This window comes from Caloenas nicobarica, chromosome 2 (assembly GCF_036013445.1).
Source record: "Caloenas nicobarica isolate bCalNic1 chromosome 2, bCalNic1.hap1, whole genome shotgun sequence".
Lineage (NCBI taxonomy): Eukaryota > Metazoa > Chordata > Aves > Columbiformes > Columbidae > Caloenas > Caloenas nicobarica.
In genome coordinates, this window is record NC_088246.1 from 129332258 (window position 1) to 129352389 (window position 20132).

Here is a 20132-nt window from a genome sequence, read left to right on the forward strand (position 1 = left end):
GGTGGGTTTTTACTTATCAGTGATAATGAGGTCGCCATATTTGCTTGTATCTGTATTTACGTATGCCATTCTTTTGCTGTCAGTTACATCTGTAATTATTCATTTTGTTACAGTGTAGTGTTATATACTGTATCGTAAATTGCAATGCTATAAGATTAAAATCTTTAAAACATTTTTTAAATAATCTCCTTAAAATAACTACAGATAATTAATCAAATTAAGCTAATACATTCCTTAGAAATTGCATGGATGAGCATTTCAAATTTTTCAGAACCTTTCCAAATTTGCAAAAAATGACATAATGAAAATACTTTAATTAATACTTTTTAATGTTCAATATGTTTTTAATCCAGTGAAGAATATATTTTTCTTCTTAGGTAAAAGCACCACCATTTAAAAACCGAAACAAAACATGGACTGCAAAATGTCAAGTACCTTTTCATTTTTTAAAGCAACTCTGTTATTTTAATGACTGCTGTCTTTGACAAAATGCCATGAGAGACTTTGGAAAGCATTATAGTCCCCAGTAATACTCTTCAAAATTTTAAGTCCGAAAGTTGATTTAGAGCCAAATATGTCAACCATTCAATTCTGTTTTTTAAAGCATATATTGTTCATCTTAATAATTTGGTTACCCTTTTAGAGTACCATTTAATTTAAAATGTAATGGACTTGATGTGGCTTTCTGCTTCATGGAAAGCAAAAGGGTAGATGGTGTAATGTGGTGTAAGCGAGATCATATTAATTTTTTTCTGCTGAAAGTATTTTGTCTTTCATGCTGTTTTTACCTGGCAATTTTATTTGATAATATGTAATCAGGCAACATAGACAGTATAATCTTACCTCCCTGAACAGGGAGGTCTTTGGCAATGTGCCCTACAGTTACTGAGGTGTGTCCTTGCTGGAGCATCGCCCATGACTTGCCTTTTGTGACGTGACTCTGAAATCCTCCGAATAATGATCATGTGAACCACATCCCCCCCAGCAGTGCTGAAACATCTTCTCTTTACTATGACACAAGCAAGACGAATATAAACCATTAGTGAATTAACTGCATTGTAGCGTGCCCAGAGCCCTCAGAATACAAAGCAATGCGACTTTATACGGCTTGATTCTGCTTCCCCATCATGCAATCTATAGCAGCTTTGCTGCTGAGTGTGCAGAGCACCAGACTGGTCCAATAAATGCTGAATAGTGTTATTAGTGAATGAACAGATGATGCAGGAACTCTGCCAACACCGTGCAAGCAATCTGCCTGGGGGATGGGGAAAGGACCAATGATTAATAGGAGAGGGCTCGATCATCTGGATCAGCAGAGTGGTGGTTGTTGACAGCTACGCCGGTGTAGGATGGCTGAGGATCTGGTCCATGGTAAATTTAATTTGGGGGCTGAAGTGAACAAAAGAGCTATATTGTAAACTGCCAAGGCAATAAAAGGCGAGAGTTTAAAATGGATTTAGGATGCAGCTGAGCGTTTTAGAAAGTAAGGAGATTGACTGAGAAGGACAAAGCAAGGAGACGGCTGAGAGAAACTCTAAAACTGCAGTTAAGCTTAATAATGATTTGCTGTCCCACAATTAATTATTATTACACTTTAGGTAACAATCAGCTTTTGCTGTTTCCATTTTTGAATTAAACAATCACACTGAATTAAACAGTTACTATTTTAGCATGGGGAATTGACTCCACTGCTGGTCTACCAGAAATCACATAAAACTGCTTCCAACAAAACATGATTAACTCTTCCATGCAATTCTTAAGATATCAGTTAAAACATCCTTTCTGATGGTAACAGAGAATGTTTTACTATTGTCTGTATATCTTACATTTTAGCAGGGTGACACTGTGATCTGCCATTCAGGCCTTCATCACCACTATATCCTTTTGGCAATTTAGTAGTTAGCTCTGGCTCTGTACTTGGAAGCAATACATCATTTAATCTCCATTTTCCCTTTTACTGTTAGTGTCCTGCTTTTTCACTCAAATCACAAGCAGAGTGGTAAGCCCGTTATTAAAGGTAAGATACAACTGAGTATCTAAAATGTCTTAAAACAGTCAAACTTGTAAGGCTGAAGCCTTTTTTTCCCACCAGGTAAAATCTTCTTCTTTGGGAGCATGTCCCACAGGAGCAACCCAAAACCAACCACTGAGAAAGATGTCCATGTGCTGCAACTACTCTGCAAGACTCAGAAGAGAGCCCATAAAAAGTCTGAAAAGAAGGACCTGCAAGATCCCCAAAGGTTTGCTTATGCTGCTACTTAAGGATGCAAATGGAGAAGATGCTGAAGCAGAGAAAGGGCAGAGAGACAACGGCATGACTGACAGGTTAGAGAAGCAAACAGCAGTTCCAGGAAGCTTGCACATAGCTGGGACCACCCAAGCAAATGCAGGATCTTGTGGGGAAGAAGCTGTATAGAGTTGCACAGATCTTAGTGGAAACGGGAGACGTAACTTTTTGGTTTCATTTAGAGGAACACTACATTAAAAAAACCCTAATAGGTCCCAAATAAGTTGAGGCTGCCTAGCAGGGAAAAGAAAGGCCTGAGTTATTCCGAAGCACTGTGAATACTCTGAAAGGGGCAACATAAATTTCTCTACTAGTAATTGTATGAAACTAAAGCCCACCAAGTTGGTGGAGACCCTCCCTGAGATATCTACCACAGAAAAATGTAATTCTTGAATTTTACGTCCTAGTTATGTCAGGCCAGGGTAGTACCTATTGAGGGCAACCCAACAGAACTCACTTGAATAAATTGTTTCATTAAATTGCTGAGACACAGTTAAATAATGAAGAACGCAAATTATTCCTTGTAATTCAATTTCTGGAACAAGTAAATTGTCCAACACACAGAAACTTTTTTCACAGTCCTTCCTCATGGTCAGTAGTGTTTCTGCACATCAGTAGTTTTACTGAGCCCCTAATTATTCAGCATCATTATGCAGAAGCGAATTGCTAAAATATAAAGCAGAATTTCTTCCCTAGGGCAAGTAGTAAGTTGGAACAACAATGTGAATTCTCTTCATGACTTGAAGAACAACATACTCAACACCTTAAAAACTTTCACAGAGTAGCATTTGAATGTCCTTGTGATTAATACTTTTAAGAGTTTGCACTTGCAAGGGTCTTTGAAGAATTCTTACTACAGGCACAACACAGCTGCAGGGTTACCTTTATTTTAGGAAGATGTATTCACATTGTGAAAAATAAATAACTGCAAGGAAAATGAAAGTAATTTTAAACTTCTTAAGATCATGGGTAGGCAGGAGGATGCAGCTGAGTAGCTGAAAGTGCACACAAGACATAATACAGTACCTAGTTGCTTTTGGAAGAGGAGAACTGGAAACCATTTTAACTGGTTTTTTTTCCATTATGAAGATGTCACAGCAAAACAAAGGACCTTCTCTAAACCATCTTACTGTGGAACAGAACCTGGGAAAATCCACCGTGGACCAAAGGAGAAAGAAATACTGCACAGTACAAAAATGGTTTGCCACAGCTGCTTTTAAAACAATGCATCACATGCCTCATTGTGGTGATACCACAGTACTGCACCCCATCTTTTTGGCACTGGCTTAGATGTTAGCAATTAAAAAAAAAAAAAAAAAAGCATCACAACTGAGAGCCTAGTCTGGGAAACTCTTGTTGATAGTGTTCACTGCTACTTTATTTTCCTTCCCCTCAGAAGTGGTGCACATTAGTAGCCTTGGTTTTCAGTAGCAGGGACATGCTGGAGAGATGCAGATGCTCAGAGCGAAGTGGGATGTATGATGGCTGCTGAAATAACCCAACTCACTCAGAACTGGACCAGCCCTGGAGCGGAGGGGAGACGTTGAGTAGAAGCAGAAACTACATACACATATGTGTGTTTACTGCACAGAAACTTCAACTGGCAGGAACAGCACTTGAGGATGAAAAAAATTAAGAGGATAAAACAGATTCTGCATTTTTACCAGTGCCTCTTGCTGTTGAAAGGCTGATGAATGAAGTACTGAGTGAAGAGGCTGGAAGAGGCAATCTCTCTGATGGAGAAAAAACAAATAGCGTTTCAGGCAGAAGCTCCTGACAGAGAAGAATGAGTTAGCTAAAGACAAGTAAGGCCGAGTGTTTCAAATATAGATGCTGCAGGATGAAACAGATGGATTTTTCCTCCAGACAGTGGATATATAGGGAGCAATAGAGAAGTCAATTTTTTTCCTGAGGTTAGGCAACTAAAAAGATGGCTGGGGAGACTAGAGTCTGGCAAACAATAAAATTTAAGCTCCAATGATTGTATTGCATTTACTGAAAGAGCTGCAGAGTGTTTGGGGAGAGATCTGTCACCAGGTGACTGGTCCTTCAAGGTGAAAAAAGCCCAGTCTTCATGGTGCCATCCTCATTGGCAGCTGTGAAGGAGGCTGCAGGGAGCCAAGATACAGCCCTTAGAAGCTTCTGGCCTTCCTAAAACAAGGGTGAACTAAAAATTGATGAACAGGAGGAAAATCTGGATAGGAAAATTCCATAGAGCAAGAAGACGTGATGGTTTAAAGAGCAACAAAAAATTTCAAGTCAAACCAACATCAGCCGAAGAGCTTTGGCTGAAGGGAATGGGCCTCAGAAAAAAGGAACGTATCCAGCTAAAGGGTGAAAGGAAAAAGCTGAAGGTACCGTATTTGTTTTGGCCTTGCATGCCTCTGATTCACTTTGGAATATTTCAAATTATTTCAAAAGCTCTTCAGGTTTCTGAGAGCCAGCACTCAAAGATATGTTAAGAGCAGTGGCGTATCTGTCCCCAGGACCAGGAATGGCACAAATGTATGGCGCGCAGGGTGAGGCAGTCAGGTCCAGCCTTTCTTTCCTCCATGGTTCAAAACTTCTTATTGGAGAACTCCAAAAAAATGGAAAGCCTATTGTGAGGGGTGAACTATCTACATTGTCTCAAAGAATAACTAAATGCAGGTGTAATGAGCATCCTTTAAATTAATATTAGTCTGAAGTCCTGGATAGTGGGAACGTGGCATTTCAGCTGTACCTGTTCAAAAGACTTAAGTTTGTTGACAAGTGACAGGTCAAGTGTATAATCTTTAACAAATATTAGTGTGTTGTTTCACATAACTATCTTGCACACCCCCAAAATCAGACTATTTCTGAAGGGGGTGAAAAACTGGTATCTGAATTCTATAATCAGCCAGTAATTTTGAGGCTCTGGTAGTTATGGATAGCAAGGGGAAATAAATTTCCTGACCCCTAAAGGTTTGCCAGTTTTGATGGAGCTCAGCAAGACCCAGAAATGATCCAGAATGTGAAGTTGTTTTCCTGACAGTGTGGATGGACTTCAGCACTGGAATGAATGACTGAGTGCTGCTCTGAGTGTTGATGCAGCACATTGCAGGTGTTTTGTCCATCAGGACACAAACTATGGAATTTTGCAGAATAAGTGCTACACTGGCTTTCAGCAGACCTTAAACTAGGAATACTTATAGCTTTATGGCCTTCTGACCACATGGCCTGCATGGCGCAGAAGAAGAGCCAACTCTTTTTAACACTGATGCTGTCTGGGTCTCCTGCATGGACCTGCATTTGATCACACTTTAGTTCTTACTCAGTTCTGTATATTTGTATGTGCTGTTATTTAAGGTATCCTGTCTTTACAGACAAGCACTTCATAAGCATTCCTGAGGAGGAATCTGAGGTCTTGAACCCTGCAAAATTCCTGGTGAAGACCGGTCTCTGGGGCCTGATCCACAAGCCTAATGGCTGGCTAACTGGCAGTATGCATCCCATGTGCATCCCACAAGGCGACTCATAAATCAGTCTCAAGCTTAGAATAGTGGGGGCAGCTGTTGCCATTTTGCATCTTGGATGGTCTGTGTGTCTCTCTTAGCTCATTATTATGGAGTGAAAAGATGGGCTTCAGGCCTGGTTTTGGCAGCAATCAATACCAATGTCAGCATTTAAAAAAAAATCTGGCCCCAGCCTTTAACTTCTTTGTCTGGGGTTACCTATCTGCTCCCTGGGTGCAGGATGAAGCACAAACACATCATAACTGGGATCACAGAACACTCACATTTCAGAATTTGGACTTTTGACCATGCATACCACAAATTAAAGTACACAGAGCATACTGCAATTCTTTTCAGATTTGGGATTCTTCTGAGATGAAACAGCTATTATGGCCCATCTTTAAGGGATGACACAGTGCTGCAGGGCTCCGGAGCTGCGGATTTGGATTCCTCCACTATACAGCTCCTTCTCTGTGGGACTGTGGATAGGGGAGAACATTCATGGGTAGTCTAGCAAGGTCAATGCCTGAACAGACTTATCAAGTCACCTTGATCAAATCCAGAAAGCTCAGAAGTAGTTTTGAACCTTTTCTCAGCAAAGACCATAGATACTGGCTGGGTTCTGTCCCAGAAGTAGACAGTAGCACTGCTCATAAAGGAAAAAATCCACGACAGCCTCACATTAAAGAAAAGTGGCTACATGCAATGCAATGCAATGTAAGCTGACCCACATTCAAAGAATAATAATATTATTTTCAGGAAAGTCCTCAAGATTTAAACATTTGAAAAATATAGGAGCCTAGGGAGTCTATGGAAGCACGTGCCACAGTTCACTTTTGAGATGCAGATATACTGAAACTGGTCAATGCTAGTTTTCCTTTTTTCCTAAAAAGGCCCACTTTTGAGGGTGAGAGAGAAGGTGATGGTGGAGGTTACTGCATTTCCAAAGTGTGAAGCTATTTGCACCTTCACATGAGGCCCCGATGAGGCCACTCCCTTAGGGGGATGTGCTTGTTCTTTATGGACATTTCCCTTACAGTTGCCATTGGAGTCTTAGAACATTTCGTCAAGAAGAAGTACAATCAATGCTTGCTTCATGGTTTTTAACTACATTTCTTGAATTTTCTGTTCTTGAAATACAAATTCCTGCACAGGAAACAAAGAATAGTGCGTCTTACAGTTACATCTCTTGTGTGTTGTTTTCTGAAAAGGAATGACATTTCAAGGTTATACATAATTGACATGGATCAAATGGCAGTATTTATTAGAGAGAAGAAAGTCAAACCAGATGTAATGGAAATCCTCATCTGCTTCCACTAAAACTGAAACAGAGTCTAGTTTTGATGTTAATTTGAATAGCAGCCTGTGAACCGTATTTCAGATTTTTAAAACAATGGTAACGTCCTAAATTTGAGGTCTAAATTTGAGATAATTTGATATCTCAACCCTCCTTCTCTTCTCACAATTCCACACCCAATGAAGAAGAGTTAAATGTTCTTATTTAACACATATACATATATAATTGTACTTTTGCAAAAAGTCGATAGGTTTTGCTTCTTCGTTTCTATGAGAGCTATTTCATTTTGGATAAATACATGTTATGTCTGATAAACATGTTTTATTTCTGAAGTCTATTGCTTTCTACAAAATAATAACACATAATAAAGTCCCTTTCTTTCCAGTTTCTAATATTTACCAACACCTTTCAAAGTATCATTAGATCCTGTGCAGTCTTTATAAAAATCTATGCTAAGAAAACTTTTTTTTTTCCCAAAATCTTTTGCTGTGGACAGAAATTCTGGTTTACATTAGATTCACATATCATTGCAAGTTGCCTTCAAAGTAGTCCACGTATAATCAGTTCCGTTTCCTTTTACAGTTCCTCTTGCTTCCCTACTCCAGGCTTCTTAATTTTTCTACTGTCAGGGCCTTTTTTCCACCCCTTTCCAGCTGAGTAAGGCTTGAAGTTGGGTGCGACCCCACTGTCACCTGGCTGGTATTCCACTACAATACGGGCACCAACACTTCTCTGTGGCTCGTTAGCTGGTACCTAAAACTCTGATTCTGTGTGCACAGGGTGTCCCCTTTCTCGAGTTGAAATTCAGTGATCCTGAGGCAGGGTTTGTCAGAGGCCACCAGTATTGCTGACTCCGGTAGGACAGCTGATTATCTTTAGCTGAGAGACTACAGGCATTCAGAGGCGCCTTCTACAGAAACAAACAGTGATGTTGTTATTAACTCCAGACCGATGGAATACAGAGTCAAGGCTAGAGATCATGCTGGAGTAGATTGTAATAAAACAAAACAAAACAAAACAAAAACCAAAAAAAAAACCCCCACAAAAACCCCAGGCCTCCAAACCAAAAAATCGTCTTTGCTCTCCTTTTGTTTGTTTCAAAACGTGAGTAGGCTGGTTTTGTGCTTTCAATCATACATTATCACATAATGCAAAACTCTTTCCTGTGCATTCTCTTTCCCTTTTTAATTTTTAACTCATACTTCTATATCTTCCTCCCTTTTTCTCTAGTTCATCTGTTCTTTTTCTCTAACTATTGCATTTACCCGAATACAGATCAAGCCTGCGGAGCAGGCAGCCTCTTGCCTTCCCGCACTCTCGCCTCACATCCTCACTTCCCAAGTCCCGTCTGCCTTGGTCCGCTTTGCATTTCTAGATAGATGGGAGCTGGGTCCTTCTCAGCTGCATAACTCCAGCTGCTTTGTAGAAAGTGGGGAGCCCATACCCCAGCAAGCCACAGCAGCAGCCAGCTGCTCAGTGGTGTCCCCCATTGCTCGCAGCAAAGTCACTGTCACCCAGAAGCCGCCGCTTCCAGAGGTGCAAGCAAGATACCAAGGGATCCCAAGCCGGGTGGGAATATCTGGTCAAGTTTGCAGCACCCAGTCTTGAGCTTGAATGTTAAGCAACATTCATACACAGAGGTTGTTTTCTAAGCTAAATCACTTGAAAAGCCTAGTTGTACACAGGAGTACGGGTATTTCAATAAAAAGCAAGTGACAGAGATCACAGGGTGAAGTGAAAGCTCAATAAAGTATTTCAGCCTGCCTGCACAGTAAAGAGATACACGTATATTGTTCCTGCTGGAAAAGCAGCTAACATAGCATAAATCCAACATTTCCTTTTGCTTGCCTTAAATCAATGGGCTTGTGATGCTATTCCTTAGAGTCAACAAACATGCCAGGAAAAATCTGATTCCAAGCTGACTGCTTTCTCAGAGCTACCTGTAAGTGCCAGGGAGGATGGAAAGTGGGCTGCCAGGCTGCAGAGGTGCTTAAGGGAAGAGTTTGCCAGCAAAAGAGAATTGCTGAATTTAATGCACAGAGAGACCTTCAGTTTTCCCCGAGTTCTCACAAAAAATATCTAATTCATTTAATGAGAAAAGCAATATCCTAAACCACACAATCTAATAATCTTGTGTCTCCTCCTCTCCCAGCCATTTTTAACATAATGATGGCGACTATGAGCATACTGTATTCTTATCCTGATGCTTTTTGCTTTAATGCTGGATTGAAATATTGCACTAAAGAAAGAAGATAACGCATGTCATTTGTGAACAAAGGCAATGCATGACCAAGATGTGCAGACAAAGGTGATGCATTCCTGTAGTCTCAAGGAACTCTGCAGAAACCTTCTTTAATCTAGGAAAACGCTTTTACATAGTTAGCAAAACAGTCTTACTAGCAAGCTACTCCCTGAGGATCTCAAATAACAACCAGAAGGTTTTTATATACACATACACAGACTATATTCTGCCATAAGCTCTACAGAAAAACCTTGTGATTTTTATCTGTCTGCCAGATTTATGGGAAAACCTTTGTAAGGAACATGTACCTGAGCAATCAGCTTTTCCACCAGTGCCTGCCTGACCCAAACATCTTCCTTCCTCACTGCAGCCTCTTCTCCCGGGTAGGAAAGCTGCTCAGAAATAGTTGCAAGTTTGTTCACCTTTACACTAACACAAGTCCTAATATGAAGACACATCATCATTTTACACTGAACCCTGGAGATCAGCTCCTGGATCTGGTTTAGCCTGCCCATGCATTAGCAGCTGTGCTGACAGGCTCACTCAAACCATAGTGGCCTCGGTATTTCTGTACCTGCCCTATACGCTGCTGCACTTCTCCTATACACTTCTGTACCTGCCCCATAGGCTGCTGTGACTTCTGAGGGAAGTTCACACATGGTTATGTGATAATCTCAGCTAATGTGTTAGGGTGTTGATGATGTAGATGTTTATTCTCACGAAGTGACTTAAAGGGCTGGGATGATTCTGCTGAATGGAGAGATCCCAGAAAACCGGAGGCAGATCCTTTAAATCAGAGGAGGTATTGTAGAATTCCACAGTGATGGGGTAGGAGAGAAGTGAGAAAATTGCATGTTTATAGGAACAACCTTGCAAACAAAGATTTCACATCAGTTATTTTGAGAAAAAAATGGTATGCAAAATACTCAAAGCACAGCTGTTGGGTTTTGTTGAAGCCGCCTTTGACTTCTGTAAATTGCATTGCAAAATAGTCTCCACTGTGCAGCTAATAACTCGTCTTGAACAAAAGCTTTTTGGTTAAGGGGAAATGTCAAAATCCTGCAAACTTATTGTGCATCTGAAATGAATCTGAAATCAGAAGATATTAAGTGCTGATATAAAAAAAAATATACCGGACAAGTGGAATTCCAATTGCTTTGATTTCACTGATCATTTGAAAAATGGCAAATGAATGGATATGAAGGCTAGACCCCAGATGTTGAACATAAAGGCAGAATAAATCCAATAAGATAGGATCAAAGAAACATTGGGGAAACCACTTGATATTCAGAGAATAAGAAATCCATAATTTTAGATTAAATCTGTCTACAATTTTAGTTGGAATTGCACAAAAGAGAAATGTCTTTCATAATCTCAGTCCTTAAAGCAAAGGTATTGCTGAACTGATCTGAAGTTGTACACACCGGCCGTGATTTACGTGGACCATCACCAGCATTACAATCTTCATGTTTTTAGGTCTTGAAATAAAATCCTACCTCATATCTCTGCCAATATGTGCCTCACATATTTTTGTCCTGTGCCTAACTGTGTCTGGCTGGTGCTATTAGCTTTGTTTATCAAGCACTTAAGTGTTCTACAAATGAAAAAAACCACAACAGTATAACAGCTGGTTGTTTTTCTCACTAATAATATGTTAGATCGGTTATAGCAAAAATGCAATGTTTACTGAAGGAACTGCATGACTGTAAATCATTAAACACTTACTTCTTTGACAAACCACTGGCAAAAGGCAGGGCCAATCCACTCTCTTGCATGAATCCCACAGTCTATCCAGACAGCTTTCTTGTAGGGCCGTGATCTTTTACCTAACTTGACGTGTGAATATTCATAGAAATATCAATAGATCTCATGACATTAGTGAGACATAATAATGACAAAATAATAGAACACTAGAAACACTAAGCCATTTTGAACTTCCCCGTATAAAGGAACACAAATTTATTGTTTTCAAAGGTATGGCCAAGATAATGATATGCAGGTATGACAAGATAGTGAAGCTGATCTATGGAAAAAAAAAATTACAAGAAAAGTGGAATCTGTCAATTCCTTGTTTATGAGGAATGATATCATTAAACATCACATGGAGCTGGGTGAAGAAAAATGATGCTACAGGAATAGCCTGATGCAGAATCAAATTTTCAGAACTCTGCAATAGCAGATGAAAAGAAAGTACATTGAAAGCAATTTTTTTTTTGCATCTTGCTGACATCCTGTAATTTGTTGTTCTAATAAAGTGAGTTGAGAGCACACAGCCCTGAAATTTTGTCAGTAACTAAAGAGGAACCATACATGGCACGTGCTGAGAAGGGCTCCAGGTCCTCTGGGGTCCCTTTCCAGCATAACTGCTTTCCAAGTTGTCTATAAACACAAAAAAATTCCAATTCCCTTAAATCCAAATCCTGGTAATTGAACTTCTCCTGAAATCTATCTCCATGCATATCCAATCCAAACAAAAAGGACTTGGCTTTTAGTTTTCCAGCTTTTAATGTTCTTGTTCATTAAAGATGACATTCAGAGAGATACTTAGATCTTAGCAACTCATGCTCAGGAAACACTGATAACCTGCATCTCCAGTGTTCATGCAGTAACAAAAGTGACAAAGTGTTTGTCCCTGATTCCAGACTTCAGTCTGGTTAATGGCTATTTCATCTTTACCTTCAGTACAAACAGTGGTCTCCCTTCATAGGATTCTCCAACAGAGAACATGTGAACAAGATCTGAATGAGTTTTATTCAGATGATCCATCCAATCCTGGATCTGCAAATACAGAAATAAAATTGTTGCTTCAATCTTTGCATTTCATGTGAAGTAATGGTAATGCATTTGTTAATCTCGGCTCTGAGTCCTCTATACTTTTGGATTTTCCTGTAGTTTTTCTTTTTGTTTATTTTTGGTTTCATACTTGAACTACCATTGGGCTCTCATAGCTCTGATTCCAGAGGCTGCATGCAGCCTTCAGTCACATGTGATTTTTTTTCCCGTTTTGTTGTTGGATATTACTGGAATGCATTAGCTGGCCATTGAAAATCTGGGGATGGGGCTAATCCACCATTCCCACTAAATATTAATGGACTGAAGGAAGAAGGTCCCTGAGTCTGCCTGCCAGGACACACAACGGTGAACAGACAGACCCGCAGGATTCAGTGCTACCTGCAATATTTGTTTCACAGGCACCGGGTCTCGTCGAGGTGCAGCGCCCTCCATGCTCAGCCTAATGACTTTGTTTGGGTGCAGACTGAACCTGTGTATGTGAGCACACTGAAACCAACACAAATTATTTACCCAGCTGTCATCCAGGATAGTATCCCTTGTACGTGAATTTGTAGCTAAGTGTTTTTAAGTCTTCGGGCCTCTTGTGCAAATACTTAAGCATTTGCTCATACTACGTAAATGACTCAGTAAGACTAATCACTCACTGAAATCTCTTATTCCATTGAAAACCTACTTTAAAAACAGAACTCAGAAGCTGTCAAAGATTGTTAAATGTAAAGATAAGCCTTGAATATAAATATTAAAAAATATATATATTTTCAAGAAGGTGCCTATTTTTGAAGAAGAAACACTTAAAACACTTTTGAAGATGAACAGGTAATCATAACTTGTAGAAAGAGTGAAATCCTAGCCTTATTAAAAACAACAGTGTAGCAGATAAGAGGAACAATATGAATTTTCCCATACTTCTTCCAGGGAGTGATACGCTTCGTAGTTATACCCAGAGAGGGACCTTCGATTCCTGTATGACCTCTGTCCAGTTTGGTTTTCTATCGCTTTCTGTAGGTCTGATATGAGAATCCTAGGTAAAAAAAATGATAGCGGTGTAACTGAAAAACTAGTAGAATACAGAGGATAAGCGGAACAATAATCACACTTAGAGGAAATACAGCAGAATTTAAACCATCCTGACATTACTTCATCTATTTTGACAATACAGTGCTTCAGGCTTACTTGAATATATGCTGCCAAATAAATACTCCAGCTGCTTTGACATGTAACAGTGCCTTAAAAAACCACAAAGAGCTTATTAAGCAATAAAACAGAATGATGTAAATAATGTAGCCAATGTGAAGAAGAAATTTGTTTATGGAGCAGCATTTGCTTATCTTCTTTTATAATCCTGTTATACTACATAATTAAGAATCTTCAAAAATTGATTTCCAAACCATAAAAAAAAATCTTTTTAGGCTTAGAAGAACATGTACATACTTTCTCTCAGCAGTTATTTTACTGGCATGGGACATCATGTATACCTACAAGCAGTAGAGGCAAAACAAAAATATGAAGAACTTGGTGGCATTATCTTTTTATCTGAAACACAACAAGCAAAGAAAAAATCTTAAGTGTGGTTTGTTGTTTACATTATCTATTCTGTAACAGTTTTGTGCCAGATATTTAAAAATAACTCAGGAAAAACATGAAGCGATACTAAGTGAAAATTAAATATGCTTGCATAAAAAGCGAGAGGTTCTTCGCATTAAGAGCAAAACGCAGAGAGAGTGGTGTAAGTTGAAAACTTTACTCCTTTATGACAAAACCAAATACTGACACAACTATAAAAATATAATACAGAAAACAACTAAAAAGAACTGTGTTGAAGAAGTTGGAGCATCCATCCTTTTCATCAAACAGTGGCAGGAGCTGGGAATATTGTCACTGACATAAGTAACAACATCACTGTAAAAATGAGAGTAAACCTTGTGCACCACCTTTTCCTAAAGCACGGCAATTTTTTAATCACCATAACACTAAGTCATCATTCCTGTAAAACAATGGTCACATTCAACCTTTTAAAGCTTTATAAGCATTAGCTGCAATGATTGGAAAAAGATGGAAAGTGCATTCACTGTGATCCTAACTCAACTGTGCAACAGATACCTCAAAGATATTAGGTCTATCTACATATAATATCGAAGTAAATGTTATTCCCATCTCCAAATGTATTAGTGAAGTAATTGTATAATTAGGAATTACATTGTTCTACATCAGCAACTTTCATTAAGCAAACTAAGGGCTTATAGTCTTGACTTGCAAAGTGCTATACACTCTTAAGACCAGCACTATAAAGCATTTAAGCCTGTAGTTAGATTAAACCAGTGGTTTTATTGAAGTCATTAGGACATCTAATATGTTAAAAAAATACTTGCCTGCTTTGCTGAATTCTGATGAGTCTAAGTACCTACCAGGATCAAGCTCTGTTTATTCACTTCTACAATAATAGATTTAATTTCACAACTCCAGATTGTTTATGCGTCTGTACTCCAAATGAGATTTGATAATCTTTCTTTACTCTTAAATGACTGTGTACTGTGTGTGCTTATAACACAAAGGCTCTTAAGTGCCTCCGGTCTGAATACAACCTAAGTGGCTTTGTTGCCAGAGAACTTATTAATAAAACTGAGGCAATTTGGTGCAGTAAGAGTTTATCTGATGCCTGGCTTGTTTTCATGACTGTCTTCTTGTCATAAAGTCAAACACTGGGACAGATAAGCCTATCTTAAAAGCAAGGGGTGGTCACCTTGTTCCTTATTAAAGCCGCTTAATGCTTCCTGTCTTTAGAAATTTTTCACAATTTAGACAAGTGTCACTCCCTCAGGCTGAAGTTTCACATGGTGTTTGCCTCAGATTTTCTAGTTCCAAAAGGGACGCAGCAACTTAACTCCTTTGCAAACAGCGTGTCAAAATAGAAAATTAAAAAAAAAAAAAAAATTGTGAATCCTGCCAGCTCTTGCGGAGTCACAGGTCTCAGGAGGCTTCTCAGAACAAGCACATGCTCAGCTGAAGCTTTGCAGGGTTTTGCTTCTGATGGCTTGGGACCCAGCACGCAAGGAGTCCGAAATGTGCGGCGGGGAGGGGAAGAGGAGAGCAAAGGAGCTCTGGAGCTGACAAAATTCTGCCCTGTTTCCTTGTAGGTACACACAACTTGCGTGCCAAAAGGAAATTTTCCCTGTGGAAAATGAATGTAGTGTTGTCCGTCTATTTGTAGCACGTTGTTTCAGGCAAACTGCAGAGACCCTGCGCTCTCGCAGTTCTTGCCCTCGCACGCTCTGCCTTGCAACCTAAGCAAACGTCTTCAGCTACAGGGAGCGTTTATAACACATATAAAGAGGCCTTCTGTCATTCCATTAAAGGTGATTACTGTGAGCAGGAACAGCAGCAGACACGAGTACAACTGTCAGGGCATAGTAATTAGGGGACTTTATTTTGTATAAGCACAGGAAAACAATTAGAGAAATCCCCATCTCATTTTGAAACGCAAAAAAACCTGAAGCAGTGTAGAGTCGACATGCAAGTTGCTCTGAAACTTGGCTACCAGACCTGCTTAATTAATTTCCTAATGTTTGGTTTTGTATTTTTAGAACGACAAATTACTAAGAGACCATTGCTATTAACAAAATCGAATTCTGATAATAGTACATATAATATACAATATGCTTTGCACCATCCTTTTCTCACTGAGAAATAAGTATAAATAGCTTCATATAGGGCTTTATTCAGCAAATGTTTGAGAATTCAAATAACTCCTCAGTTGATTACTCAGATGTGTCAGCATCTCACTGAAAAGGCTTTAATGACAAGGTCATTACTCTGTCTAGTATCATCATATAGATAAATATGAAATGAAGTATATTCCAAAACTGTCTTGAATGCTTTAAAGAAATGCTAGAAATGATATGTGATCCTGAGCATGTATTTGTTCTGTACGAGTTGTGCTGGGTCACAATGAACGGAGAGTTGTAAAACAGAACTCGTACATTCCTTTATAATTCCTGCAGAAGGCTTGCCTCCGCGTGTGCAGCACACTTGTAAAGAAACCCAGCTCCTGTTAAATACAGAGAGAGGCAAACCAGGCGGTAGAATTAGTAATTACCATCCCTCTCTTAACAGATGTGATTTCATATACATTGAAAACACTTCAGCTTGACTCCAAAGGAGGACATTTAATTAAAACTGCCTGCCTGCGGGAGATTTTCTGTTCTCCCATTAAAACGGCTGTTTTCCTGGCAATGTCTCGCTGTCTGCCAGTCTAATTGCTATGATGTGGAACGTATTTTCAAGTGCACTTGGTGTGGTAGCCACAGCCCTGCCTTGGAGGCCCAATCTCTGGAGCGAGGCACAGAAAGGGAAGCACAGGCTTACGTGTACGGGATGTTTGCTTGCTGGAGGTAGGGCAGCAGACTTCGGGACGCGTTCCGTGGTACTCGCACGTCGGTGACCGTACCTTCAACAATGTGGAAGGGGCTGCTGGGCTGCCACAGGTCCACCTGTAGTGCAGGAACCAACCTGTAATTCATATGCATTCAGTGTAGGCGGGGAAATCCAGGAGATGGCACGTTTCAAGCTATGTAGGCAAACACTCTAGGTATGGTACGGACCATAAAACTGCATTGGCTGGTCCAGCTCGATGTCCAAGCTACTGGAGCAGATTTACCACAACTCTCATGGGAGACTTGCCAACGAGAAGAGAGCACAGTCTCAAGAATGCGCCTCCTTAAACAGCTTGGAACAAAACCTACCTCCACTTTCATGCGCCTCTTCACACTACTAGGCATCCCTGTGTATTAGCTCCAACAGAGTTCGTGAGTCTTTTTTATTTCACAAGGTATTTTGAACACTGAAGAGGTAGAAAGCGTGGCATACACCAGTGTTGTTTGCAAAGTGTACTCAAGTTTTATTCTTGATAATAAAGAGATCAGAGCTCAGTAAGAGGTCACCAATATTCTGAGGGAAGCTGTGATCTACCCAATAATTTTACATGAAATGAAAAAATAGCAGGATTAAGATGATAAAATGATTACAACCTTGTAAAAAACAACAGCTACTAAACGATAGCACAATTATTAATGTGCTATCTCTATCTGAGCACACCTAAGGGATGCTTCTTGTCCACTGAAATACACTTGGAAATTTTAGCCCAGAATATGAATTTTTAAGAAAGCAAGAAATTCTGCAAACAAGGTTTTGGCGCTCAGTGTCCTGCACACTGTAGCAAAGTGGTGGTGTGCCGCCCAGCCATACCAACAACCGATGCAGATACTCTTCATCAGAGGTGAGAACAGTTCCTCCTCAGACAGTGCGAGGACAGTGGCGAGAACTCAGGTTAACGAAACCTCCTCCCAGAGCTGCTGAATAGTCGCAGGAGACTATGGAAAGGAGTCTCAGCAACAAGCTCTGTGTCAATGTGACAAATATGCATGTCAAGATCCACAGGCCTTAAAAATGAGCTGAATACAAAGAGGTGAATTGGTGGGGACTACCATGTCCCCACATTTCTTACAGAGAATTTAAAAATAATTAATAATTGATAATCATCTTCTGAAGTTTATTTGAAACAGCTGTGCCAGGCTGCACCAATGAAAGTCATGGATACAGCTCATGAGCGTCCCTTGCCTTACTGGTTGTCCAGGTTTATAAGGTTTTTATCATCTATATTTTAAAAGCTCCTGACTTCTTCTATGCCATACAAACTGTTTTGGAAATATCTAATGCATTTCACCTGGTCTTGCTACGAACCTCATTTGAGAGGCCCTGAGAAAGAACATTCTGATTACCAAGACGGCATCTGACGCTGAACCTGATGCTACCTCTTCAAGTGGTAGTGACTTTAGTCCAGTTAATCCAATTAAACGCCTCCTACTTTGGACGGAGAAAAACCGAAACACAGGGGCAGCCTCTTCTCCTCCTGCCAAAACCACTCTTTGTTTCACGCAGCCACAATATTGTCTGTGGCTCCGTGTGATGGTGGTGGGTGGGCACGGCATCTTTGGAAGTCTAACACAAGGACTGGCAAAGTTCAGGAGGCCCGTGAGGCCGACAGCAGCTATGACAGATGGTCAGTAGGAACTGAACTCATGAATTAAATGGTGCTAAATGCAGCTTATAAATAAAGATCCTCTCACTGCACTAAGACCTTATGTTTGTTAGTTTATCTATCTTTCGTATTTTGATTAATTACAGGCATCCAGTGGAATTCCCCCCTAATTCAACACAGTTGATTTCACATATGGTCAATTAGAAAAATGTATTTGACTTTTAAGATTTACCCCTAAAAATACACATCACAGAGGGTGTAATTGTTGCTCTTGGTTTAACAGCGTATCAACCAACTCAGCTTGAGACATCTTTATAAAAATAACAACAAATTGTTATACACCAGTTAAGGGCAACAGAAGTGAAGTGTCTCCTAGCCAACTGCATTATCTAAGCAGGAAAAACTGGAAATAAAAGCTACAAATTAAAAAAAAATCACAACTGAGATACACCTGACACTTGTCTTCATTCTTGATAGTTAATAATTCCATTTGGGTGAATTTCTCCATCATTGTGGAGGGGATACACCAACCAATATTCACACTATTGGCTATAACATCACAGAGCTTTTTAATTTTGGAAGTATTGTAAATGTCCCTCACAATACTGGTTCAAGGGGATATCAAAAGCAGAAGCAATCTTCTTACTAATGAACAATTACTTCTAACTAATGAAATCAGATGTATTTTGCACACTGCTATCCTCTTCTGGCAAAAATGCAATATTTCACTGCTGGCATTGTCCTGGAAGAGAGACAAAAAAATCCCATTTTTAGAATACGAATCACTCCTCTTCAATTCAGTTCCCTATTTGGGTAGTTTGGTTTCATTTGACTCCCACTTCTTATCCTTTGCAATGTAAACAAAGCATTTGGTGCTCATCTGGGAGATGTTACCTGTGCTTTCCAAAGCACCACTTCAATTGCTGACTTGATTTTACTTTATAAAGCATATAAGAAGCAGCACATTTATCCAACAGACATCTTATTTATATTGCAGCTTTCAGCTTGTCCTTGGCGTGACATAGAGGCAGGCCACGAAAACTGACAAACAGAAGATGGATTTCAGAGCAGGCATGTTTGGACTGAGCAAGTCCAGCTTTCCTTTACTCACTGTCAACTTTAGGAGACTTCATCATTGCATCTCCTATGGATACGGAGGGCTCCATCGGAGTCATCACTCTTCTTTCAGCATCGTTCCTCTGGCAAGTATGCCTTGGATTTCCACGCTGGGCTCCACTGGATAGTGAGTGGTAGTGATATTAATTGTTCTCCTATTCTCTTTCCTATCTGTGACGGGATGTTGTTATCCTCACATATTACACATTAGCTATTCTATAGTAGTATGGATGATGTACCTGTCAGTGCCAAAAAGACATTTATTTGCTGTGTGGGTGGTGGGATGTGCTAGGTGGGGGAAGATTATCTAGCTACCAAAACGAACAGATGCAGAAATCTTACAGATCATCCTGAGCACACAGCCAAATATTTGAACCTCAAAATGCACCTGGAATCTTGAGGCTAGAGGAAAGGAGATATGTTTTAGAGTATGTCTGCAAATGTAAATATTCTCATTTCCTTTGACTGGGCCTTGCAGAACTGTCTCCTTTTGACATCCTTTCCTACCTGTCAGGTGCAGGTTACCTTTAGAGTGTCTTGGGATGTTTTAAATCTCTGGACAATAAGTAGAGCCCAGGCAGGATTTTTCAGCAGGCTCAGACTTGGGACCTGGACACCAATTACTTGGCACTGGCTGCTGCACTCAGGTGGGACTCCAGGTACCTGTTCTTGGGGACAGCGGTGGCTCTGCAGTTGCCCAGCGAATGCTCTTTCCCAGAATCTCACTGGAGACATGAACATCCAGACCCACTTTCTATGAGAATAAATGGTATAGAGACATCTCCCTTTTCCCAGAGGATTTAAACACATTATCGCTTTATTTAACAAGGCAAGTATAAGAGATAATTGATCGTGACTCCACAGTAAATATTCTTTTTTAACCGCACATT

General features: G+C 39.9%; 1 protein-coding gene across 1 annotated transcript in view; it reads right to left on the reverse strand.

Moving 5' to 3' along the window:
- Positions 1-20132, reverse strand: part of CPA6 (carboxypeptidase A6) — a 78618-nt gene that overhangs the window by 15623 nt on the left and 42863 nt on the right. Inside the window, exons 3-6 of the mRNA XM_065627947.1 lie at positions 16455-16579; positions 12999-13113; positions 11976-12077; positions 11025-11129 (exon numbers count right to left, since the gene is read on the reverse strand). Coding sequence (XP_065484019.1) covers positions 11025-11129; positions 11976-12077; positions 12999-13113; positions 16455-16579 — 447 coding nt within the window. The remainder of the gene's footprint in view (positions 1-11024; positions 11130-11975; positions 12078-12998; positions 13114-16454; positions 16580-20132) is intronic.